This window comes from Plectropomus leopardus, chromosome 14 (assembly GCF_026936395.1).
Source record: "Plectropomus leopardus strain MGB_pleo_1.0 chromosome 14, ASM2693639v1, whole genome shotgun sequence".
Classification (NCBI taxonomy): Eukaryota; Metazoa; Chordata; class Actinopteri; order Perciformes; family Serranidae; genus Plectropomus; species Plectropomus leopardus.
The window spans coordinates 21,037,115-21,063,877 of record NC_142189.1 but is presented as its reverse complement, the minus strand read 5'-3'; the positions used below and the strand labels follow the sequence as shown (position 1 = coordinate 21,063,877).

The following is a 26,763-nucleotide window of genomic DNA, read 5'->3' as shown; positions in this document are numbered from 1 at the left end:
TAAGTTACCTATGGTTCCTCAGCTCCCATCTCCCTTCATAAAAATGCCTCTGACCAGCATGACTCTCAGCCCTCTGGGGAGCCAAAATGGCTGCTGTGTTATTTTTATCTACAATATAGATGCTCAGTGCCAACACAGATAAGGTAGGCCACGGAAAAAATGGCACACTGGGCTCAAAGTGGGTCACAACAGCGGGCAAGGCCCATTCACATTCAGCCAGGTGCCAGGAGATGTGTGTTCCTCCTGGGCACAAACACACATAACCACATGGTGTCTATTTTTAGAACAGCGCACAGCAAACATGGAGGCGGGATTGAATATAATTTTCCCGCTTTGGCTTTTTCTCCCACTGTTGTCCTTGAAATTCACCAGAAGGAGCAAGCTGTTTTAGAGGTCTTTACATTTTTCTGGGGCAGATCAAACACACTCCAAGCTGTCAGCGAGGGGGTGATGAGCGATTTCTTTTATCTCTGGACCCAGTCACCCATATCGCTGATAGACAGTGTAGCTGTGGGTTATCAGGGCGCACACGTCTCCGTTTGAAGGATGTGATGCTGCAGACGGCAGAGTAAATACAGCCAGTGTTTATGTGTACATGCACATCCTCCCCAGTGAATATCAGCGTGACAAATGAGAGGAAAGAGGTGGTGTTCATCTAAGCCAGGATGAATGACCTTGACAGTATCAGTGGTGGCTAGACGTTTAAAAGCATCCACAGACAGACAACCCACTCATGCTTCTCTGGCATCCCCAGGATAGTCAACTATGAGACGGGTAAAGCCGGTGCCAAGGCCAGGTCCTTGTGGAGGCTGGAGCCGCTCCGAATCAGGTGGGTTGGATTTTATCTTCCTGTTTCTCACTACCTATTTTGTTCCATCATTCTCCTATTTTTCCATCCCACCTGTTTCTTTGTATCTGCAGTTTCCTCTCTATTTATTTCTCTCTACACCCGTCTGTCCTTTTCTTCTTCTCCCTTCCTGATTTAACGCTGCACTGTGGCCTCTCTGTCTCTTTTTTCCTCTTTCTCTTCTTCTGTCACTCTCACTTTCTATGTCTTGTCTTTGATGCTGGCAATGTTACAGCCTCACGGAGATGCAGCCTCTTCTTTGTCCATTCCAAATCCTGTGTCATCAATGTTTGTCACATTTATCAAGTTTGTGACCCCTTATTTGTTTCATATTTCCTGAACAGAAACAAAACTGCATAATTAGAGAAATGTTTTCAGCAATTTGCGAATTTTTCCAGCACATGGCAACCGAGATAATTAACAGCTGGCGGCATTGTTTAGATCAGCTAATTAGCAGCTATTAGGCTTCCAGGGTTTATGAAATGCACCTTTTTTTCTCCTTTTATGTTTGCTTCATGTCCATGTGTGGCTGTGACCTTGACAGCTGGAGCGGGAGCCACATCCGCTGGGGCCAGCCCTTCCGACTGCGGCACCTGACCACCGGTCACTACTTAGCCCTGACCGACGACAGGGGGTTGGTGCTGCAGGACCGAGAGAGGTCCGACACCATCGCTACCGCCTTCTGCTTCAGAGCCTCGAAGGTTAGGACACACGTACGCACACAAGGGCACATCGTGTGTTCACTTGACTCCCTGCTGTTCCTCAAGGTGACCTGGGATCAACCGCACACTTGCTCATTAAACGCCAGTGGAACAGAGTTACAAACCTTCACAAATGAACCACCCACTTCCCTTGGACTGGAAAATCACCATTTTCCAAGGACAATGAAAATTACAAGAATTATCGGACCAGTGAAGGCTACACCATAGAGGTTAATTTAGCTGAACTTGCCGACTCTGACTGAACCGTCCATTTAGCCTTACTTCGTGTAATGGAGTTTCTATATATGGCCAGTGATTGTGAGCCAATTAGTGACCCGTCCAACGTGGATTTAAAGCATGTATTATGGCATAGAAGTGAAGTCGTTTATCACTGATGTCAATTATGGGTTACAGCTATATCCGATCCTAACAGCAACACATTCAACCATCCCACAGTGATGGATAGAGCCATAAACAGCAGATGCAGTTGACATTTGATTGGTAGTTGATTAAGACCAGATCTACATTCATTGTGTCTGAATGTGCACGTTTATTTTTCTGTGCCAGTTTGCTCATGAGTTCTGCACTGACAACTTTGACGTGTTCATTTTCTCCTCCCCCTGCGCAGGAGAAGCTGGAGCAGAGCCCCAAGCGGGACATCGAGGGCATGGGGGTGGCGGAGATTAAATATGGGGACTCGCTCTGCTTCATCATGCACGTGGCCACGGGACTCTGGCTCTCCTACCAGGCACCTGATGTCAAATCTGCCCGTCTGGGTCCCCTCAAGAGACGAGTGAGTGGAGGCAAACACAAGCACCGTTGAGATGCAAAGCACATACAAAAACAAACAAAATTAATAAATAAAAGAGATTCCTTGGAGCGGATAATTATTTTGAGGGTAATGAGTTGATTGAGTCAAGATTATTGTCTATTAGTTCATATCTCTGCCTGCACTAAATATAAACCATGTCCCTTGGCTATTGTGGCAGAAGTGATGGAAGTGTGCGCGCGATTATGTGTGTGACAATGTGTCCTCCGTGTAAACACAGCCAGATAGCCTGTAGTGTCAGCACCTGTGTTCCAGACATTGTGGCTCAGTGCTGGCTGACGATGGCTTGACACTTTCGCTCCATTAAATTCCTTTTTTTGGTCTTTTTCCTCTATCGTCTCATTGTAATGTCTCACACTCTGTCTCTTCCTGTCATGCCCTCTCAAGGCATGCCTGCATTCGGAAGGTCACATGGATGACGGGTTGACCCTGCAGCGCTGTCAGCACGAGGAGTCCCGTGCCGCACGAATCATCCGTAACACCACGTTACTCTTTAACCGATTTATCAGGTATGCTTGCAGTAGCTGTTCCTCACAAATGCATGCCGTGACGTGATCGCACAAATTGCTCAATTAAACCAAATTAAAGCTCACATTTGTCTCGAGCCACGTTATAACGGTAATGTGCAAAATGCCCTGTCATTGGTACAAGTTGCGTAAGTGCCACGCTGATGATGGTGGAGCCTAATTAATAGAGATGATAAAACAAAGAGTCGCCAATGTCTCCACATCACCAAATTTCAGATGAAGCCTAAAAACCTGACATCTCAAAGCCCCGCAGACTCTTACACAGTCCACACAAATGTGATGCAACGTCCCTCCAGATTGTGAACGCACCCAGTGGAGAGGTAAGCTCTGGGCCTGTGAGTTTTGACTGAGTGGGGTGCCAAAGCCCCAGACAGCTCACTCAGTGGTCCAGTCATGCGTTTCCAAATGGCAAACATTGCAGCGGCGTCACGGCTATGCACTGCCAGCTATGAAAAAGGGAGCCGCCGAGCACGTAAGTGGATGCTTCCAGTGCCCTTATTTGTTATCAAACGGCCTACTTGTCCCCTGGGTCGGGCTCGTGGGCCACTCATGGCGGGAACATGTGAGAGTCTGTCAGCCTCCCCTGCGGCTGTGACACATACATCTCCCCGCACCCCTCCCACAAGTACGACAGGAGCTATTTTTAGCAGGCCAGCGGAAATCAGCATTTCAGCATGGATGAACCTGTGGGCTAAACATTGTGTTAGTCATCACAGCCACTCCGCATGTCTGCTCAACCTCCCAAATTAGAGTGTCTTTACCAGGAGGTTATTATGATGAATGGGCGTATTTTGAAAGCTATACATGATCGCAAACATAAGTGGGGACTGCTGTCATGTCTGTAATGAGAGGTTATTTGTGTGCTGACGTTGTTGTGCCCAATCTGTCTCTCCCTCCCAGAGACCTGGATTGTCTGGGTGTTAAGAATAGAGCACTGGTCGCGCTGCCTGTCGAGGAGGTCCTCCAAACCCTCAATGACCTCATCACCTATTTCCAGCTCCCTGACGCTGAGCTGGAGCATGAAGAGAGGCAGATCAAGCTGCGCTCCCTCAAGAACCGCCAGAACCTATTCAAACAGGAAGTGAGTGTCACCATAAAGGAAGGCGCAGCAAACCGACAGTCCATGAAATATCAATTAATAACACAGTGAGCTGTTCCGCAGTGCAGCAAAATATTAAAAGCCCCCTGGAGTAAAGAGCTTGACTTGTGATTGAGGCAATTTTAGTAAGTGACTGCACGTATGAGTGAGCCGAGAGCAGCGGCAAACTTGCAAAAGACAAAGTATGTGAAAGGCGAATGCAATTGATTCTTTGTGGTGTGTTTCAATGCCATCTTGTATTTGGAGGCATTGCATTCGAAGGTGTCAGCAGTTCTGGTGTTATAAGTTTTCCTGAGGCTGGCACGAGTGCACTGAGGCTTTCTGTTAAGCCTCTAGGATCTAAATTGCTTTCATCAATTACGAAATGTCAGCTGCCTTACTGAGGGGGCCTATGATGTCAAGTGTCTGTACTCCCCTTAAAGGGACAGTTCCCCCCAAAATCAGAAGTACATATTTTTCCTCTTACCTGTAGTGCCATATATCAGTCTAGATGGCTTTGGTGTGAGTTGTCGAGTGTTGGAGATATCGGCTGTAGAGATGTCTGCCTAGTCTCCATATAAAGGAACATTTGATGTTTACATCTTTTCATGAGTATGAGCCCCTCTTCTGTGAATAGACGTTAGCTTCCCTCTGCATGGCGATAAGGTTGGCGGCTGCAGTTTAGCAGAAAGAAAATAGTTACATAATATATTCTGACTGCCATCTAGTTCCATTATGTTGGAGAGTAGGCAGACACCTCTATGACGGATATCTCTAGCACTCAGCAGCTTACACCAAAACAATATAGACTCATGTATACCACTACAGGTGAGAGGAAAAATGTGTATTTTTTATTTGGGGGTGAACTGTCCCTTTAATGCTTACCGGCCCAAAACAATGCGTCATCATATCCTCATGCCAGCATTCATGAATGCAAATGAGCTAACTGATATATATGTGCATTTCTGGTGATGTAAATATCATCAAATTATGTATATTTCAGCAATTCATCTTTCAGCTTATTTACCTGTCTTTCTATGATAGCGACACATCTCCGTCCCACCCCTAATGCATTACATTTAGAAGGTCAATTTGTCAGTGTAGACAGCTGACTCATGATTTTACATGGCATTATAAATCATCTGCATTTTCCATTTTGTCTTTTCACGGTGCCCATTTAGCATATCTGATCACTATAGATATTTCTCTGTGGTATAAATCACCATGACACAACCACCAAATGGGACAGGTGAGGGCCATCAGGCTGCGTTCAGGATAGTCGAGTAAATGAATGCTGCAGAAAAAGAGCTCATCAAATTTCATTGTCATGCTAATGAGAGCTTAGTTATTGATACGAAATGTGTTTTTATGGGATTGTTTTCATGTGGTTATGTGATGTTGATGTGTTTGATTACTGTGTATTTCTCAGGGCATGCTGACTCTGGTGTCAAACTGTATCGACCGTCTGAACGTCTACAACAGTGCAGCCCACTTTGGGGAGTGCGCAGGGTCAGAGGCCGGAGCAGCCTGGAAAGACATTCTCAACCTGCTATATGAGCTGCTTGGTAAGAAACTGGTCTACCACAAACACACACACACACACGTGCAAACAAACACATGTACACACTTGTACCAATCCTTGACTGTAATCAACCACAGAGACGGGAGTCATTGTTTGAAGATAAAGTGGCTACAGTGGCAATGAAGAAGTTTGCTGACCTGGTGTTTAACAAGTAATTTAGAGATGCCTCAAAGTGGAGGATTGAATTCCAGGGTTAACACAGTCATGAAAAAAATTGCTGAAAAGTCATGGATTTTCACTAAAACATTTTCCAGGCCTGGAAAAGTCACGGTATTTGTAAAAAAAAAAAAATGTCGATTTAACTTTGCTGTGTGTGTGACATTTTGTTTCCTGTCACGTTTTTTCATTTTCTTCCCACATTCTGACCCTCCCTTTATGTACGCCAGTTAGCTTAAGTTTGAAAAGAGTTTGAATCTGATATTATTGAAGATGCCTGGCAAGTGGGGCAAGAATACAAAAAATGTGGGTTCCTTTAAAAGTCATAGAAAAGTTTTGTCCATAAGTCAATTGTGTTGGAACCCTGAAATTGTGAGGATGCCAGAATCTAGGTTTATACACACACACACACACACACACACACACACACACACACACACACACACACACACACACACCATACCATACAGTAATTACCCCATCTCCAACACTCACGCACATTCTCACATTTTTTGGGAGAAAAGACTTGATGGCATTTAGCTCCCTGAATACCAAAGAGCTTCCCAGTTTATGTTATGCTCTTCCAGAGCATTGGCACAACAACATCAGTCATCACACTCAAAATTTTGGGTGTCCCCTGTTGGCCAGATGGCCTTTTAGCCACTGAATGTCAGTCCTCATCACTGTGCGGTTTTCTGTTTCATGTCCTTGTTCTGGCTGTGCTCTTTGTGCTCCTATAGCACAATGTCATCAGCCATGCCTTTGCAAAATCACTTTAACCTCTTGTACTGCTACCATATGCTCTGTCAGACATAGAAGTATCTCACTAAAGTGATCTGGCAGGAGAAAATATGTATTTCTTGCTCCCCTTCTCTGTCTGCTGTCTACTGCTGCGTCTGATGATGAAATGTTTGGCTGGAACATTTCCTTCACTGGTGGTGACATCAAAGATGCATTTGCGAGCATGCAATGCAAGATTTTCTTCTTGGATATCTCACGTTCCTGAAAAGAGAATATGTAAAAATTATCTTTCGTGCTGCAACACCAAAACCCTGCTGCCCTCCAAGTGTGTCCTTCACACTCTTATTTACACTGATTTCCCCCTCCTGGTTTGTATTAGATTTCCAGCCACGTCTCTCTCTTCCCCCGTTCGCTCCTTCACACACCTGCTCTGGCGCAGCGTTAAGTGGATTTGGGACGCCTCCCTCCTTTCTTCCCTGTCTGTCTGCGTTGGGTGACCCTGTCTTTTTTTTTTTTTTTTTTTTTAACTAGGACATACGTGGGTGTGTTTGTCCACTTGTCTTTTCTCTCCTTGTGTCATTCCCTCCCTCTATCTTAAGCATCTTCCAAATTAATATGTATTAGGGTGTCAAAGCAGAGCCTTCCTTGGCTTATTTGAGGTGTCCACCTTTGGATGACATTGTTTTTGCTGCTGCACTAAAGGGGATCCATCAATCCACTTTGGACAAAAACACTGTTTTTGTTCCTGTAAAATTTGACTCAGGCACACTTTCCTTGTGTCCTGCAGCTGCGTTAATTCGAGGGAACAGAAACAACTGCACCCAGTTCTCCAACAACTTGGACTGGCTGGTGAGCAAGCTGGAGAGACTGGAGTCGTCTTCAGGTATGCTCATTATCATTCTCATAAGACACTGAGCCGCCATTGTGAGACAAGTTGCAACACAAAGCTTTCCTTTAACAGCAGTATCGACACGGACATGAGTCTTAAAGGATGTAAAGAGATGACACTGCTTGCTTAGAATTTATATAGGTACTTTTTAAATGTATGATTAAGAATGTACCAGCAGGGTACTCTGTTAATCTATGCAGACTGGATATCTCTTTGACGTGTGTCCTCTGGTGTGTCTTTCTCTTCTGTGGGTGTTAACTAATTGATGAATTTGCGGCTGTGCAGGCATCCTGGAAGTTCTGCACTGCATTCTAATCGAGAGCCCCGAGGCCCTTAACATCATCCAGAGAGGACACATCAAGTCCATCATATCACTGCTCTACAAGCACGGACGCAACCACAAGGTGAGCAGCAAGTCGTGCTTTAACAGTCAATTGTTAATCTGGGGTACCATCTCTGCTGTGATGTAATATAGTGACACATCAGGGCTCGAGGAGAATGTTGAATGAGCCCAGGTGAAGAATAAAGATGGTGAAAATAAACCACATAAAGGCTGTACAGTGGGTGGAAACTGCATTAGGATGAGGCGATAAAACAATGGAATATAATCTTAAAGGAATAGTTTGACATTTTGCTTTCTTTTGCTTTCTTGCTGAGTCAGTTGAAAAGATCTATACCATACTTTCATCTGTAAGGAAAATATGCTGCTGGAGCCCGCTGCTACTTAGCTTATCTTAGCCTAAAGACTGGACAGAAGGGAAAAAAGCTAGCTTGGCTATGTCCAAAGGTAGCAAAATCTATACCAACACCTGTGTAAATATTAGTTGAGACCAGTAGCTTCCTGGAGTCTCTGCTGATTGCCCGGCAACTGTTCTTAAAAAAAAAACGAACAACGCATCTCCATTAACCCACAATGTTTTTAAACGAAGCCTGTCCAAACCAATCACGAGCAGTGCCATTGACTGTGAGCACACTGATCGGCACACACAGCTGTCAGTCATGATGTCAAAGCCAGTTTTTATGGCAGTAAATAGTTAATTAAACCCAAACATGTCAGAACAATGAACACTTGAGCAAACATCAGTGTGATTTCAGGTAAGACCTACCTAAATTGACATCAACTATCTTTAGGACAAATGTATTCGACATGTACTATGATTTTTTTAGTTTGGCTCATGTCTCATTAGCTAACATGAAGGATGCAGGGTTTATGACCTATACTGCAGCCTGCCACCAGGGGGTGTCTGAAATGTTTTGGCTTCACTTTTGCGGAGCTGTCATCTTGTCTATATTTACCATACTGTCAATACTCCTGACAAAGAAGTAGTCTGGCACATAGCCCCATGTTCAGTCTCAACATGTTGTTTATGAGTTATTGTACAGATTAAAGAGCTGAGATGTAACACATAGGTTAGTGAGCTTTAGAGATGCTGGGAGGAGGATTTTGTTATCAAATTTGGAGAGAGCCAGACTAGCTGCTCCCCTCATTTCCATTAAACTAAACTTACTGTTAAGCTAACAGGCTGCGATAAAGTGGTATCAAACGTACACACTGAAGCAGTATAATTTGTTCAGTTTTGATAATTTTCTAAAATTCTCCTCCCTCAACTGGTTTTTAAATGCCTGCAAAACATCAGTGGTGGGAACACCAGGGGGAAATCACGCTGCAATTGTAAAATTGCACATCTTAATTGCACGTTCTACAGTTGTGTGTTGTATGTAACCTTGATATGTTACTTTTGTGTCTTTTTGTCTTTTGTATTGTAACTGTATGTCGCAATTTTATGCATCTTTAGTGTAAATATTTATTTATTTTTTGTCCTCTTTTTTTTACCAACCAACTGTTATTGTTTTTTCTTTTTTCTTTTTCTTCACTAAAAGCCTAACAGGAGTTGGAAACGTTTTTTGTCGGTTCTGGGCTACTATAGAACAACATGACAGACACCATAGAGAGAAACCGCTTATGTAGATATAATCAGCTCATTCTAATGTAACGAAAACACAAACATTCTTAGTTTCAGGTGATTATACACTAACGATGACATAGTTGAAATACTGAAATATCTCCAGTAGCTCGGATGTTGTCAAAATCTTTTAGTCAAGCAAGAAAGCACACAACAATCACGTAAAGTGCCTGTTTATCTCACATCCAGCCATCTCCAGTTCTTTCCTCATTAGGCTCCCCAAAATGCTTGACTGGATGCTCATTCATTTCCATAACAGTTCCCTTTGGGCCTCTTTGTCACCTCTTCTTGTCTGCAGCTGCTAATTCATTGTGCTTACCTTCTACCAGAACACAAACTTCTGTCTCTGACAGGTGCTTCCTGGGGGTTTGGTTGCAGAGCGTCCCCATCATGAATCAATCAGGTTAACAGTGAAATGAGATCAGGAGCAGGGAGTCAGCTGGCCGGGGTCATAAATCAACCTGAGTGTATAATTTAGCTCTGGAAGCAGGAGAAAGGGTCCATTGATAAAGCAGAGGTGCTCTGGCCTGTCGCCCCTGGCTGAGCTTTCCAGCCCATTTAATTCTATGGCTTTGTTAAGCTAACATCAAAGGGATATTATTGGACATGTTTTGCCCCCAATAAGCATCTCTGAGTAATTATGCAGTGGTTGCATGGAAAGAGTCTGTCCCTAGAGTGGCAACCTGGACAGTGATGGGGACAGAGATAATAAGTAATTTCTGGAAAATGATAGAGTCATATCCAGGGTTTAAAGGGGAAAATAAGGTCAGTGTGACATCAGCTATGTTGGTCTCTTCCTTTCAGTATTGTTGCTTATTTTCTTCCCTGCTGCCTCCACTTTCTGTTTTAGATTCTGGATGTGCTCTGCTCGCTGTGTGTGTGTAACGGCGTGGCTGTGCGAACCAATCAGAACCTTATCTGTGATCATTTGCTGCCCAAGAGAGATCTGCTGCTTCAAACCCAGCTGGTCAATGATGTCCAGAGGTTAGAAAGCCACTCAGCATGTCTCCTTTCATGCTTTTTTCAAATTAATCTACTTTTCAAAATTGCATTTATTTGTCACCAAGTGATTTAAGCACTAGTCTTTGAGTTGTGCTGGCTGTTGGTAAGGGTATTTCTAGAGTTCTTTATAACTATCAACTACTTTCAAACTATTTTCCAAATAAGATTACACTGTAATAGAGTGCCCCAGGGTTGACATTTTTCCGTATTCCAACCTGGAAGCTAATGCCACCCTGGTTCCCTCGTCAAAGAGCCTATGGGATTTTTCCATTGAATTTTGGTTTAACTGGCAGACTTTTAAGTATGTCATCAGTTTGCACCTTATTCTTCTGCATTGGTGTAATCACTAAACAATTAGCGCGACCTGCTGCCTGTCTGGATGAACCAAATCCCAATATTCGCATACAGCAATCCATGGAAAATTGCATAAATTTGCATTTTCTTTTACGCATTTTCTAAAAAGTGGTTAAATGGATGGAAACCCAAGTAAGCTACATCTGGTAGTTAATGAGTGTAAATATTTAGTAACAACTCTTTTTTTAATGTATGACCTAGCCTGTATGATGCAAGTAGATTTAATTTAATGATATGTAAATCTCTACCCAAATGCCCATGTTACAATGACTTTGATTTTATCTGATGTAACCGGCTCCAGACCAATCTCTGTGGGTGTGTGTACATTCAGCCCTCCAGTCTGTGGACCGTGTAATTGAGTTTACAATGTACACATCTAAGACTACATGTCGAGCATACACCGTGCACACCTTACAACATGGTTTATAAATTGGACTGTGGACCATGTACGCTCAACCATGACGTGATAGTTTGGACAGTGAAGCACGCTGAGATTGTACCTGGCCTTTAAATCTCCTGCTATCTCAGCTGGTGAGATCATTTTAACTTTAAAACTGAACTTCACAAATCTCTTTGGATCATTCTCTTGACACTGTTGAAGTGATCTGCTCTGCTCTGCATTCATATTGTCACTTTTAAGGAACTTCCCGAACAAAATACATTAGAAGCAAATTGAATTAACTCATCCTAAGGGCAGACTTTTTCATTAGTTTTCAGAAAAAAAACAAGATATTATGAGGATATCTCACTCCCTCCGAGGGATAACTAATGGTTTCATGTTTCACTTCATCGCCAGTATGAGACCGAACATCTTCCTGGGGGTGAGCGAGGGCTCGGCTCAGTATAAGAAGTGGTACTACGAGCTGATGATTGACCAGGTGGACCACTTTGTGACCAGCGAGCCCTCCCATCTGAGGGTGGGCTGGGCCAATACTAAAGGTTATGCTCCCTATCCTGGGGGAGGAGAGGGATGGGGAGGAAATGGAGTTGGAGACGACCTCTACTCGTATGGTTTTGACGGACTCCACCTCTGGTCAGGTCAGTGGGGTCGAGAAAATTCAGTGTTTGTGCATTACTCATATGATATCATAATAAGCTAACAATGGGCTACAGCCAGGTTGTGTCTAGACAGGATCAGTGCCCTGCAGGGATGATCTCCTTGCCCAGAGTGTGTAATCGTGTGTACAAATTCGTGTGTTCAGTCTTGCGTGTGTGTGTGAGAGATGTGTTCTGTGCCAGCATCACTCACTGGGTCGTATTTCACATGACGTTGTGTGTCCTGAACAGGTCGTATCCCGCGGGCGGTTGCGTCCATGAATCAGCACATCCTGACCTCAGAGGATGTGGTGAGCTGCTGTCTGGACCTGGGAGCCCCTAGCATCTCGTTCAGGATCAACGGACAACCCGTCCAGGGCATGTTCGAAAATTTCAACACCGACGGGCTCTTCTTCCCTGTCGTCAGCTTCTCTGCAGGGGTCAAGTGAGTGTTTATTTGTTTTTCCTGCGTTTTGTCTGAGTCGAACACTCTCCCTGACATTCGGCGATGATGAATGAGCTGCACACAGAAACATGGGCAGATGATGCGGACAAGCCGAAGAAAAATATAGATATATATTGTGCACACTCACACAAACACTGCCCTGCATGAAATCCGTCTAATGCACCCACTCAGTCTGGTCCAAATTCATTAATCCTCAAAGCCTTGAGATTGGACACAGGTAAAATAGACTGGCTTTGGATTCTGCTCTGTTGCCATGGTGACAACAGATAGTGTGATTGACAAGACTTTAAAATTGAATTTCAAGCTCCAGCAGTTTTCCCATGATTCCATGATCGACTCTGACTGTACAGCAAAGCAGTGTTTTGCATTAACAGCTTTCTCCCCCTGTAGCCCGAAGACACTCGACACTAAGAGGCTGCTCTGATTTCATTTGGTCATGTAAGCCATTGGAAAGTGAATTCAGTTCTTGTTACTTGATGAAAATGAATTCTCTAAAAGTAATGTCGTGTACCTGACAGATATGAGCCGCGGAAAGGGAACTGAAAGTCGTGCGTGACTCAGTAAGTTTTGTTTTGAGAAGAATCAGGTTGGACTCGACTTCCGTAAAATTTTAATTAATATCCTGGGCTATTATTTGCATAAACCACTAAACACGTTTATATTTGGAACCAGTGTCTATATCAGAAAGGCTTTTATTTACTGTAATGCAAAATTGCTGAGCAAAGATGGGAAATACAATCATATTTTTTTTATTTAAACCTCTTTTTGTGTCTGTTTTGTTTACTATGACAGTGTTACTGTCTTCTTTGGTGCTCGTGGTTTCAGTAAAATGTAGCTAATGACTGAATTGTAGAGAATCTTACCAAGCTAATAATGTGTAGCATGTCCATGAAGCATTTATATTTGTCTGTGTGATCTAAGCAGCTAATTAATGTTAGCTCCAGTGAGTAGCCAACAGTTCTATACACTCTAAGAACTTCTAAAAAATTAACTGCATGGCAACCTGGCCCGACCTCTACTTGAGACAGGTGTTTCTTTGTCAAAATGTGCAGCCACTTTGAGCTAGTAAAAGGGACTGGGTGTTTAATTGGGACTAGGCTGATATTTGAAGTTTTACGGTATTTTTCCTAAAAGTGCAGCATATCGTTGCCTTTTAATGATGATGGAAAGTATAGGGGAAATATATCCTCTGTGGCTGTTAAGACTTTATTTCATCAGTGAAGAAGTCTGCAGCCATGGGGAGTGTATCTATGTTCCTAGGGTCTTATGTTCCCCAGCTCAATATTCTCACAATGTAACACACCTAGGAAACCTTTCAAAGGGTTTTATATTCCCACCAGTGTTTTTGTCCTGGGTCAATATGTTGAAATCACCAACTCATAGCTCATAACCTGCTGATGTTTTACTCTTTGAAACCTACGTTGTGATATTTGCAGGCAGGACAGTTTTCTTGACTTTAATTATTGATACAGTTTCTCCAGAGTGGCTGAACAAAATTTTACCATTCAGACTGATGTAAAACGTTCAACTCCATTTGTGTTTCTGCTATTTCAGCTGTGAAGATATCATTTACCAATCTCTAACAACATTGGTTTTCATCAAAAGACACATGCTCGATACTTAACACAATGCTCGATAAGATAAGGTTTTTGGGAACAGAGGGATGACCTCCAGCCATGCTCTGTGAGCCTGTACTTAGGCACAGCGGTGCTTGAGCTACAGTATATGCCTGCTGCATGCACACAATGACAGTGCAAACATGTGGCTGTTGACCAAAGTTCATCACAGTTTTTCCAGAGGGAACACGGATGTCCATACCAAATTTATGTCAATCCATTCAGCGGCTGCCGAAAGTTTCGTTTAGTCTTATCGTTCAGCAATTCATATGGAAAGAGCCACCTTCTAACCACTTCTGTGTGGGTAACGACAGCTCCAAGCTTGTACTTGAATCTGACCCACTGAACGGGGTGAATATCTCCACGGATTTGAACGTGCCAGAAAATGACAGGCGTACATCTTTACTCCTCAATAATTGAGGGCTGCAGTCAGAATGGGCTCGGTTGCGTCACCACTACTACTTGAGTAGCTATTTTCGGCGGCCTCTGGAGAGCCTCTTCACAGTGATGGCCTGCGACGTTTTTTGGGGTTTTTTTTTCTGTCTCTGAGCTAAACTTGTCCCTGTTAGAGCAGAGGGTGGAACTGATTGAAGTGGATTTAGAGGAGAAAAACGGTTGCATTAAGCTGGTGGGTTTTCTTTTCACTGGATGCTTTCATTAATAGCTGTCTGATTATCAATTATGATTATAATTTATATTTACACACACTTTTTAAATCATTGACTTCTTTTTAATCTAGAATTTTAGTGTGAAAATAATAAGATGAGATAAGATAATCCTTTATTCGTCCCACAGCGTGGAAATTTGCAAAATTACAGCAGCAGAGGGGATAGTGCAAACAGGAAACATTAGTAAAAAAGACACACAGCAGTATAATAGTATGTACATATCAGTAAAAAGGCAAAATAAAAACTACACAGATCAACTGCAAAAAACAAAGCAATAGAATAAAAATCAAAAAGTTAAAGAAAAACCTAACAAAAAAAAAACTTGGATATTTAATAAGTTAGCAGTCACAAAATAAACTATAAGTTTACTACATAGTAAGTAAATAGTAAGTAAATAGAAGACATTGGAAGTAATAGATTTAATAACCATAATAAAATATTGCGGCAGATTTAATAACAAAAATATGAGACGTGCATAGATTTAATTACATTTTATTTCATCAGGGTGCGTTTCCTGTTGGGTGGCCGACATGGTGACTTTAAGTTCCTGCCGCCATCGAGTTACGCACCATGCTGCGAAGCACTGCTGCCGAAAGAGAAGATGAGGGTGGAGCCGGTGAAAGAGTACAAGAGGGATGCAGATGGTGTCCGAGATCTGCTGGGCACCACGCAGATAATGTCGCAGGCCTCCTTCATCCCCACACCTGTTGAAACTAGTCAGGTATGCTAACAGGTGACGTGCAGACAAACACGTCTATCCCTTTTAACTGTTTAACTCTTTAATATTCTTTGATACTTTCCTGTTTTGGGGCAGCACGGTGGCTTTGTGGTTAGCACTGTTGCCTCACAGCAAGAGGGTCCCTGGTTCAAATCCCGGTTGGAACGGGGTTCGGTCTGGGCGGGGGCCCTTCTGTGTGGTTTACATGTTCTCCCCGTGTCTGCGGTTTTCTCCGGGGTCTCCGGCTTCCTCCCACAGTCCAAAGACATGCAGCTCAGGTTAATTGGTGACTCTAAATTGCCCTTAGGTGTGACTGTGAGTGTGTATGGTTGTTCGTCTCTATGTGTCGGCCCTGCGATAGTCTGGCGAACTGTCCAGGGTGTACCCCGCCTTCCACCCGATGACAGCTGGGATTGGCTCCAGCCCCCCGCGACCCTTACGAGGACAAGCGGTTACAGAAAATGACTGACTGACTTTCCTGTTTCCTCAGATTGTTATGCCGCCTCATTTAGAGAAGGTTCGAGACAAGCTGGCTGAGAACATCCACGAACTGTGGGGCATGAATAAAATTGAGCTGGGCTGGTCGTACGGCAAGGTGAGAAATATTCCGATTTTCTTCCTGTTCTTATATAATACTTTTACAACTAAATCATCACTCAGGATCGAAAGACAAAAAGCATAATCCATACATTTTGCCATGTTTGTGGACAAATAAACTTCACAAATTACACATTTTCTTAACACATTTGAGTTAAAGAGCAGCTTGAAGTGCATTAGTTGTTGGCAGTATTAGAACTGAGTCATCAAAAGCCTGTACGTCATCTTGCTTTCTCTTTTATAATTTGCGGTTCACACCAAAAAGAGGGTAAGTGGAAAAAAAAACTCACATTTTCCATGTTCGATGCTTTTCACACCATTCATTTAGATGCTTCATTTCAGTTTGTTTGTAGGTAGTAGAGTCATTGTGTCTGTGTTTAGTAGAAGCCATGAATTACAAAGTATTGTCTCACCCAAAGGGCAGAACAGGGTGTTTTGGCAATTTCCGTGCAGCAATAAACCAAGAGAGGAGCCTGTGTTTTAATTGTCTGCCTTTAGTTTTTCTCGTTTAAAAGTAGTTTAATTGATTCTTTAATGACATTATCTGTCATCCAAATGTTAACCCAGGGGCCGCTTTGATGGTGCAGTTATTGTTTGACATTTTGGGTAAAATGCTTGTTTGTGATCTTGCTTAGAGTTATATGAGAAGATCAATACCACTCTCTTAGCTTTTCTTAGCTTACCATAAAGACGTGAAGCAGGGGAAAACAGCTAGCCTGGCTCTGTTCAAAGTTCAGAAAACACAACCAAGACTCCAGACTATAAGTACAGATCAAGCAAACGGGATGCAATGAGTTAAATGGTGAGCTTTAGAGCTGCTTTTTGTTTTGTTTTGTTTTGTTTTTTGATACAGAGAGGAGGGTTTGTTTTTGGAGAGCTTCGACCCAGCTGTTTCCTCTTGCTTCCAGTTTTTATGCTAAGCTTACCATCTTCTGGTTCTCTTGATGAGAAAGTGAATAAGTATTTCCCCAAATATCCAACTATTCTTTGATGAAATCTAAAGTATTAGTAAACACAAAAGTAGAACACCTCTGTATATTTTGAATATGATCATTTGAATTATTATTGTGTAATATTGCATCAAACTCTTTACTTCTAATTGTTTGTCTTTTTTGTCTTCATCAGTGACTTTCTTGGTTTATTGTACATTAACTCAAGGATAACACCAAACCCGTTTTGCCCTTTATGGAACAGATGACAAAACAAACAACAATACGGAACACAGCTCTTATGTCTATAATACAAATGTATATTAGAGTCCTTTGATATAGACCTTCAACCTTTCCGGCACCTTCACAAATCTTGAATGAAGCATGAGGATGTCTGAAAATTGTGAAATGTTTTTGTGTCTAAGTGATTAATGGAGACAACAGCTTTTAAAATGTTTCCCGTATTGAGATAGGCAAAACAGCAATGTAATTTCTATGTCTATTGTGCACCATCAGTTTACCTCCACAAAAAAGTGTTTGTTTTTACCACTGACAGGCTCAGATTGTTATTATAAGTGCCTGAAAACTTGGAGGAGAATACCCTATAGGGAAATAAAAATGTTTATCTTTACCTTTTGCTGATCCTGTCTGTTTGTTAGTGTTTGTAACCAAATCTCGCTCAAGGAGAAGTCTTGTTCTAAAATCTAACAGACATTCTCATTTTCGAAATCAGCTAAATATTCAGCCCTGACACTGAAAATCTTTTAGATAACAGTAAGCTACACTCTCTGTGCTCCAACAACAAATGTGTAATTTCTCTGTAGGGTCCTCTTTGCCACTTCTAATAACAATCTGAGCCTGGCAACGGCGAAAACAAACACTTTTAATGGACGGAAATTGTCGATGTAAAGATGCATGTAGGGATTACATTGCATCCTTTTTTGCTGATGCCACTGCAGCACTCTCTCTCAGTAGTGAACCACTTTCAAAAATGGTTGTTTCTAGCAATCACATAGACACAAAATCATGGAAATATAGGGTCCAGGTTGAAGAATACTAGTTTCCCTTTAGGCTCAGGGGATCAGAGGCACAAGTGTGTCAGATTGTGTGAGATGGTAGGGCTGCATGGCACAAAATGAGCTATACATTTGATATCCGATAACACCAAATATAACATATTACTTTTGATAAATAAACAGATGGTAACTGAACATAAGAGGCAGCAATAAAAAAAGAAACATAGTTACATTTTAAAGTGCAGTTTTCTACTGATACTCTCTTTCAACAAACTCAAAAAGTCTCCGAGTGCAACATCATGATGTGTTTATTATGCAAGACATCGCAATGATGATTTAAAAAATATGATATATCATGCAACTCTGAGAGATTGCTGTGGTGCACATAGTGTAAGCTGTAATTAGCTATAGTATTTCTGAATGTCGTTACACAACAGCTCATTCTGTGATTCATTACAGCAGGATTCACAACAGTCGTCCTGTAGCAGAATGAATAAGCAAAGTGTCGTTTGTTATTTAGTTGCATAAAAATACCCTTTTTGTGTTGTTTGTTCCACAAATATAATTCTGTAAAAGGAAGAACTGCCAGAGGAAAGATTTCCCACAGAGTTCTTGTACTATTCACAAAAGAGCTGGCTGGTGTTCATTGGACCCACACACACAGCTGCATATCTGTACGCAGCCCTGCATGTTTTCTTGGTAAACATCCGCCATTGCCATGCCGCCTCTTCTGAGCAGCATTGCCAAAGGGATTATTTGGTCTCCAGAGAGGCATTACACCTCTCTCACTTGGTATTCCAGTCATACACCTTTCTATCTCCCCCAAGAAAACATGCTCCCTTGTTCCTCCTTCATAACATGTTCACTAGAGTAGTCTTATCACTGCAACCAGTAGCACCCTGTATTTAAACCACATTCTTCTCTCCTTGTTGGTTCACAAAGGCACTGACTTACAAGGCTGTGCATTTCATATGCATATATTTAGTAAACTTTCCCACATGATATACATACAAATAGAGTGACTGTGTGCCAGAGTTACAGGCAACAAAGGGGGAAGCTGGAATATGATCTGTGTGACTGTTCTTTTTTCTCACAGATAAGAGACGATAATAAGCGGCAGCACCCGTGCCTCGTGGATTTCTCCAAGCTGCCAGAAACTGAAAAGAACTACAATTTGCAGATGTCAACAGAAACTCTGAAGTATGTTGCGCATTCAGGACTTATTTTCTCCATGGTGCCTTTGTTTTTGAAGTGATGAGAAAATAGAGCGTGAGACGGATCAAAGAGAGAAACAGACAGATGCATTACAAAGAAACAAAAATGGAGATTAGATTTTTTCTTTTAGTTTGTTTTAAACAGCTGTTCATGGCCATTAATTAGAACATCACACACATAAGAACAAGGATTAGAAGAAAGTATCTGTAAGACAACAATGAATACATATATTCCTGCGGTCAGATTTGACCCTCACTTGCATACTGTTAAATACTGAGGCTTTGTCATGCCCCTCGATGTCTCAAAGAGACTTACAGGGCACCCTTTGAGTCAAGTCAATTTTATTTATAAAGCCCATTATCACAAGTCACAGTTTGCCTGGGAGGCTTTACAGCACATGACATCCCTCTGTCTTTAGACCCTCACATCAACTAAGGAAAAACTCCCCCCAGAAAAAAACTTATAACAGGGAAAAAAAATGGTAGAAACCTCTGGAAAAGTGACTGAGGAGGGATCCCTCTCCCAGGATGGACAATAGTGCAATAGATGTCGCAAAAACCAATTAAATTACAGTAGATGACAAAATGACATATAGGAAAGAGAAAGCGAGAGAAGAGAAAGATAGGGAGGAAGAGAGGGGGAGAGAGGGGGAGAGAGGGGGAGAGATGCACAGCAACAATGATGGTAACAATAACGTAAAATATAACAACATTAATAGACATTAAATTAATAAATGTAATTGATTATAGCATGTAATGTTACATGCAAATATTGTAAGTTGAAATAACAGTCGTGTATAATAATAGTTGAGGCATGACTCATAATAATGGCAGTAGAAGGTGGCGTCGAGCAGGTTCACGACATCAGTGCAACAAAGACCCACTAAATCCTGATCCTGAAACATAACTCTGAGGTTCCTTACTGTGGTGCTGGAAAACAAGGCAATGCTATCTAGTGAAATTATATCCTTAGAAAAACAGTTTCTGAGATGTTTGACGCGGAGTACAATAACTTCAGTTTTGTCTGAATTCAGCATCAGGAAATTGTGGCTCATCCAGGCTTTTATGTCCTTAAGACACACTTGTAGTCTAGATAACTGATTAGTATCATCTGCATATTTTTAGGGTGATTTCTAATAATGTTGCCTAGGGGAAGCATGTATAATGTGAAATGGATTGGACCAAGCACAGAGCTTTGCGGTGCTCCGAAACAGACCTTAGTACGCACGTAGGATTGATCATTAAAATGAACAAACTGAGAAGGATCCAGTAAGTATGAGTTAAACCAGCTTAATGCGTCTCCATGTGCCGCACAACTGAAACACATTGTTAACATTAGTTAAGGTTGTGAAACGGTCACATTTTTTTTTTTACCCATCCACCTCAATACGTGGACTTAATCGTTATTTATACCATGCCAGTTGCTCTTAGTATCAAATATTACTGCAAATAGGTTTACACTAGCGTGAGTTAAAAGCCTAGTGTGTGTCATAAAGATGCCAAAGGGTGTCAATATCAAACACAGAGGGTTGTGACAAAGCGGCAGTATTTGATGCCCTGGGAATGAGAATAGGCTGTCCCTTGAGGGTTAGGAAATTTCCATTTCTAGTGACGCTCAGCCAAACAAGTCTTGCAGATCCCTTTTCCACTCCTCAGATCTCTGCACAACACTAGTTTCCAGTTATAAAGGTTCCCGCGAGACTTATTTCAAGTGCTTTACATAAATGCTCTTTAAATGATACAGGGGAGCGTTGAGGGTTTGCTGTGATTAATCTTGATCCGTGGCACAGGCAGACACATCTGGGTGACTTCGATGGGTTTCTGAGTGACATCAAACTCATTTTTACTGTCACTTTGTCCTCTCACAAGGTGTGAAGAAAATTTGTTAAAAGCACTTCACACCCAGTGCATTCCTCTGGGTTTTCTTTGGCCTTTATCTCCTGACAGATTAGGACACGCACAATTTAACCCATCACTGCTCCATTTGAACACTACCAACCCCTCAATCACGACTGATGGATCTACATGCACAATTCAGACGTAATATCAAGACAAAGCATCATTCGTTAATTCACTTTCTGCTGTTGTTCCCCCTCGCAGGACCCTGCTGGCGTTGGGCTGTCGTGTAGTTCAGGTCAATCCAAATGCTGAAGGCTCCCTCAAAAAGATAAAACTCCCTAAGAAGTAAGTTTGTATGCTTTAATTTTCTGTAAAATGTATTCACACATCTTATTTAAAGATGTAATAAATAACATTTCTACATTTAAATGTCTAAAATCAACTTGCACTTTGTTATAGAGTATTTTTTCTTGAGTTTTGTACAGACAATATCCAAATGTTTGACACAATCTTTATATTCAGAGAAATCTGTAATTTTATTCAAAGCAACAGTGCATTTCATCTGTTTACCTGTCAATGTTGTCAGAAAACCTTTACCCACCTCAGTTGCTCTAACTTCCAGGGAATTACTAGAAACATTAGATGTCATTGCAAACCATACAATGTCACAAAATTAATACAGCATTGTTTTTCTGCAGCACATCTTTTTTTTTTAATAGCATACCATTTCTGAACACAGTAATTCAGTTGAGACGGATAACAGCACAGGATTACTCCACAATTAAATTTGACACATAAAGTTAGCTACAGTAGTGGAATGGATAGTTGACACATCTGATGGTGAGTTTTAGATTAAGATTGTCGGTCAAACACTCGAGTCTAGATTTTATACTGCATTTACCAAAAGAATGTTCTCTCTGGGTGGTAATAATACGACCAATACTTTTCACACTTTATTTGAAGAACATCAACTTTTGCCATCAAACAGAAGATTTAGGGTCCCACAGGCTCAATTTAGCAGGTTAAGGAAGTCTTTTGTTCCTCGGTCTGTCAACCTTTTACATCAGAGTATATGGCCTCTAAGTAGCCTCTGTTTACCAACAGTCCAACAGTTACAGTAATGGGAAAGATTAATTTGCTGCATCCACTTTTTGTAATATCTGAGTTCGTGGTACAGTTGTGTTGTTGGGTTTAATGTTGTTTGTATTTTTTTTATTCATGTGAATCTAATACATTTGACATCCTGGAATGCATATCAAAAAATGTTTCTAAAAAAGTGAAATCAAATCAAAGCTAGCATGTTAACGTTATCAGCTAATGTTACTTGCAGGTATTTCATTAGAATGAAATGACACAACTTGAATAGACGTAATAAAAAGTAACATGAATGAAACTGTGATTTCTGCCTTAAAGACAACAACTCCCATGATTTCAGCCTACTTCATGACAACGGTGGCAGAAATAAGATACTGTGCATTTAAATGCAGCTTGTGTCTGTAGTTACTTATTTTGGTTGGACAAAAAAATTTAAGAGACAGTAGTTAAAAAAGCAAATTATATCTTGATAATCAGTTAAATCATATAATACCTTAGGCTTTTTTGCAGTCAGAAGGAAGATGGCAAACTAAATAAAAAGATGTTTTTACTCAGAAAAAAGGATTTTGTATGGGCTGCTTAAAAGATTTATATCAGGCTATACATGTGGGTAAACTAGTTCTGGTGGATTTGCGGTTTATTACATCCATAACTTTTTTCATTATGTTTGTTCCTGTAGCTACATGATGTCCAATGGCTATAAGCCGTCTCCTCTGGACCTGTCCGATATAAAACTGACTCCAGGTCAGGAGCTGCTGGTGGACAAACTGGCAGAGAATGCACACAATGTGTGGGCCAAGGACCGCATCAAACAGGGATGGACTTATGGCATTCAGCAGGTACACACTAGGCTGGGACCAAAAAGAACTATTATTTTTTTGAAAAATAAATCTCATCTTAAAAAAGTAACTGCGATGCTTATTACGGTTTAACCCTTGCTTTTAAACTCAATGAAATGAAACAACCCTATTAGCTTATTATACAAAGAAAAAGAGGCAGTTTTGTCTTCTTTCTTCTGTGTCCAACTTTCCTACTGTATTTTTACACGCTCAGTCTCTCCTTTATGGTTCATTAAATCTCCTCCTATACAGTCTGTATCTTACCTGTGCACAGACAGTTTGCTAGCCTGACATTTCCCAGCTATATGTCATCATTTAGTACACAGCAAGATGTTCTGCAGTAAAGGGCAACAAGACACACAACATATTGTGCAGAACACACTCAATACAGCACGTCTTGTTTCATCTGTTAAACGAACAAGTGCTAAAAAGTGCTTTTGTTAATCAGGTTTTTGGTTTATTTTGGTAGCATTGCCATTAAGTTGGATAACCCCCCACCCCCGAAATCATTGCTGTTTTCTGGCATGATGTGATGTGGAATGTGTCATTCCAGCGAAAACTATTTATTTCAATGCAATATGACTAAATTATTCTTGTTTCTGTGGTCAAAGTGGTTGGTTTAAGTAAAAAATAATGGCTATAGTTTGTTTAGTTTGATTGGTTTTGCTTTTTATTAAGTGTAATCATTCTTTCCCCATTAAGTTAATCAAAGTAAGTAAGTTCATTTTGCCCCATTCAGCTAGGTGTAAAAAAAAGAGCCTTGCTGTATAAACACTGGCCTCTGAACACAAGTCAGGGTTAGAATAGAGTGAAGCGAAGAGTTTTGAAATTACCTAGTACCCCACCCCCACTAGGGAGTGGGGTATGAGTAAGAGACCTTTGTCAGATGATCTGAAGGGCTTAGAGGTGCTATACAGATGTAAGAGTTTGGAGATGTATTCTGGGGCAAGACTATGTTGAACCAGTATCCTGAAGCCTATTTTTGTAGTAGGGGAACTAATGAAGGGATGCTCGGATCGGTGTGATGTGGGATATAGAATTGGATTTAGTTAACAGCCTGGCTACAGCCTGAGTCTCAAGTGCGACAGTGCTGCTTGATTGGGAGTAGAGGAAAGAGCATTGCAATAGTTTAGGTGTGAAAAGATGAGGGTATGGATTACCACTGGATCTCTTGTTGATAGTATTGATTTTATTTTTGTGGTGCTGTGGGGTTGGAAGAAGCATGCTGGTACAAGCTTCATCGTCGTCAAGGTCAAAGTTCAGATTCTTGTTAGAGATTACACCCAGGTTTCAATTCAGTTCATTCATTTTCCGTAACCGCTTGTCCTCGCAAGGGTCATGGGGGGGCTGGAGCCAATCCCAGCTGTCATTGGGCGGAGGGCGGGGTACACCCTGGACAGGTTGCCAGACTATCGCAGGGCCGACAGACAACCTTACACGCTCACAGTCAAAAAGGTCAATTTAGAGTCACCAAACAACCTGACCGGCATGTCTTTGGAATGTGGGAGGAAGACGGAGACCCCGGAGAAAACCCTCACGGACACGAGGAGAACATGCAAATTCAAGAGAACGGTCCCCGCCCACGAACTGAACCCCACCTCAACCAGGGATTGAACCGGGAACCCTCTTGTGAGGCAACAGTGCTAACCACAAGGCCACTGTGCCGCCCTTCAATTCAATTCAGTTCAGTTCAATTCATTTTTAAAAATTTTATTTTGTTTTTATTTAATGTTGTTTAATTTTTTAAAAATTTTATTTTTTTTTATAAATGATTTAATCGTCATTTATTTCTCACATGGAGTTATACAGAGTACAATTCCAGTAAAATGTGATCCCATCAATCAAGTTTCTAACTCGTGCTTTGTAGTTTAGTTCTTTTTTTTTCTTCCTCATTTCATTTGCATCTTCATTTATTTCAGTTTCACATTCAAGATTAAGTTAACAGGACCAATAAGATATTTGGTTATATATTCTGTACAGTTTGCATATTAAGGGTCGTAGTTGATAACATGAGACCAGCTAACTGACCAGCGCTTTGGAAATGTGCCACAGCCTTTTTAATTAAGCCCTTTATAGATGTCAGAGAGGGCTGTTAGGCCAGACCAAACAAACATCCTGTGATCTGCATAACCAGCACAAGATTTCAAATTAAGCTCCACAAATCTGCTTAAGTGCTATTAATGCGATACTTCCGTGGTTTTGCCTCGATCCCCTGTGGGAGAACTGCCATGGGAAATGACACAGGAAAGATAGAGGAAGTGAGGGGCAGCAGTAGGGCATTAGCGATAAATTGTCAATTAACTTCTCAATTACAGGGAGGGACTGACAGCACTATTGTTATGTAACAAACATAACATTTGAGAGCTGGCCCACAGTTAAATTGATGAAATTAGCTGATTATGTCTTTTTCTGCATGAAATCATCTCTGTCTGCCTCTCCTCTCTGCAGGATCTGAAGAGTAAGCGCAACCCTCGCCTGGTTCCATACATTCTGCTGGATGAACGCACGAAGAAGTCAAACAGGGACAGCCTGCGGGAGGCTATCCGCACTTTGATTGGCTACGGATACAACATCGAGCCCTCGGACCAGGAAGGCGGTAAGTCTGACTCGTGGACGTGTGCCTATCTGAATGTACAGACGTTCAAATTATACAGTAGTTTTTAAAATGCTGATTACAAAGAGTGGAGGAAAAACATTATGTCCTGACAAATGTGACTTAATTTTCTAGTCCAGATAAAGGATCCTGCCTCCTACTCCCTTTGAATCGACAGTGAAAGAAAACAGTGATGTGAAGTGATTGCCTTTATTCTCCCACAGTGTTAAAATCTTGCAATTAATGGTTCTGCTTTATAATTTCCGTATTTCTTTGACTGATTCTGATGGTTTTTAAGCAGTAATCTACAACCTGACAATGTGGCTGTCCTGTCCACCCGGCAGGACAAGTTGTTGAGCGGCTAAGCATCGACAAGATCCGCTTCTTCAGAGTGGAGAGGACGTACGCGGTGACGACAGGGAAGTGGTACTTTGAATTCGAGGCTGTGACGGGAGGAGACATGAGAGTAGGCTGGGCCAGACCTGGATGTAAGCCGGATGTGGAGCTTGGCACGGATGAGCTCGCTTTCGTCTTTGATGGATACAGGGTAAGCTGTAATCTAAATCTAAATCAATCGCCAAATAATCCACAGAATTGTTTGGTGGGATTCATGTTGATTACTTGGCAGAAAAAACATTTTTTCAAATCAGTAGAATCCTACTCTAAAGTCAGTTTCTTTTTGAAATCTTTGATTGTAATGTTGTTGGATCAAGTGTAATTTTCTTCATACTGTCTGCACTAACTTACCTTGACCATGCCTCAACTTTTTCTTTACTTAAATACTTCATACTTGAAGTTTTTGATATAAATAAAACTAAAATTATGTTACTCCATAAAAAAATGACCATGTTCAAAAAAAGAATTGTTGTAAAGACTAAAACACTGAAAATAAATTACATGAGAAAGATGACTTATGGTGATATATATGCTAAAAAGTGTTTTATGTCATATTTGCACGTGCTGTGTTAAGGGCCACTGTCTGAACATGGGCAGCCGTTTGTTCGGGCGGTGCTGGCATGCTGGGGACGTTGTGGGCTGCATGATCAACATGGAGGACAAGTCCATGATCTTCACCCTTAACGGAGAGATCCTCATCACCACCAAGGGCTCTGAACTCTGCTTCACTGACTTTGAAACTGAGGACGGTGAGAAAGTTTATATGTTGTGGATGTGATGTGTGTGGTAACAGAGCCTGATGTAGAAGCTTAAGGTGAGAGGGTGTCAGACCTGTAATTATAGAAAAAGTTGTTGGTCACTCATCTTTTAATGAAGCCTTCGCATGCAGAGCAGGGAGCCGCAACCCAGAATGACCACGCTGGGGATGTAAGCGAAAAATAAGTGGCTCCCTGTAATGAAATCACCCTTATTTAATGTGACACTTGTAAATTGCCTTTTTGCAAAAGCTGGATTGATTTTCCCTGCCCTCCTACTGTGTGTGTTCTTAGAGGCTATTTATTCTCTCCTCTTT

The 26,763-nt window shown here is 41.6% G+C and overlaps 1 protein-coding gene across 9 annotated transcripts in view; it reads left to right on the top strand.

Annotated features, from left to right (window-relative positions):
• LOC121953328 (ryanodine receptor 3) overlaps positions 1 to 26,763 on the top strand; it is a 138,139-nt gene that overhangs the window by 40,443 nt on the left and 70,933 nt on the right. For all 9 annotated transcript variants that reach the window (XM_088087647.1, XM_088087643.1, XM_088087646.1 and 6 more), the window contains 19 exons: positions 755 to 829; positions 1,392 to 1,548; positions 2,177 to 2,341; positions 2,765 to 2,886; positions 3,805 to 3,985; positions 5,412 to 5,547; positions 7,249 to 7,344; positions 7,636 to 7,754; positions 10,165 to 10,298; positions 11,467 to 11,708; positions 11,958 to 12,150; positions 14,960 to 15,176; positions 15,664 to 15,768; positions 18,812 to 18,915; positions 21,030 to 21,113; positions 22,543 to 22,702; positions 25,151 to 25,298; positions 25,640 to 25,842; positions 26,266 to 26,440. In XM_088087647.1, coding sequence (XP_087943773.1) covers positions 755 to 829; positions 1,392 to 1,548; positions 2,177 to 2,341; positions 2,765 to 2,886; positions 3,805 to 3,985; positions 5,412 to 5,547; positions 7,249 to 7,344; positions 7,636 to 7,754; positions 10,165 to 10,298; positions 11,467 to 11,708; positions 11,958 to 12,150; positions 14,960 to 15,176; positions 15,664 to 15,768; positions 18,812 to 18,915; positions 21,030 to 21,113; positions 22,543 to 22,702; positions 25,151 to 25,298; positions 25,640 to 25,842; positions 26,266 to 26,440 — 2,816 coding nt within the window. The remainder of the gene's footprint in view (positions 1 to 754; positions 830 to 1,391; positions 1,549 to 2,176; positions 2,342 to 2,764; positions 2,887 to 3,804; positions 3,986 to 5,411; positions 5,548 to 7,248; positions 7,345 to 7,635; positions 7,755 to 10,164; positions 10,299 to 11,466; positions 11,709 to 11,957; positions 12,151 to 14,959; positions 15,177 to 15,663; positions 15,769 to 18,811; positions 18,916 to 21,029; positions 21,114 to 22,542; positions 22,703 to 25,150; positions 25,299 to 25,639; positions 25,843 to 26,265; positions 26,441 to 26,763) is intronic.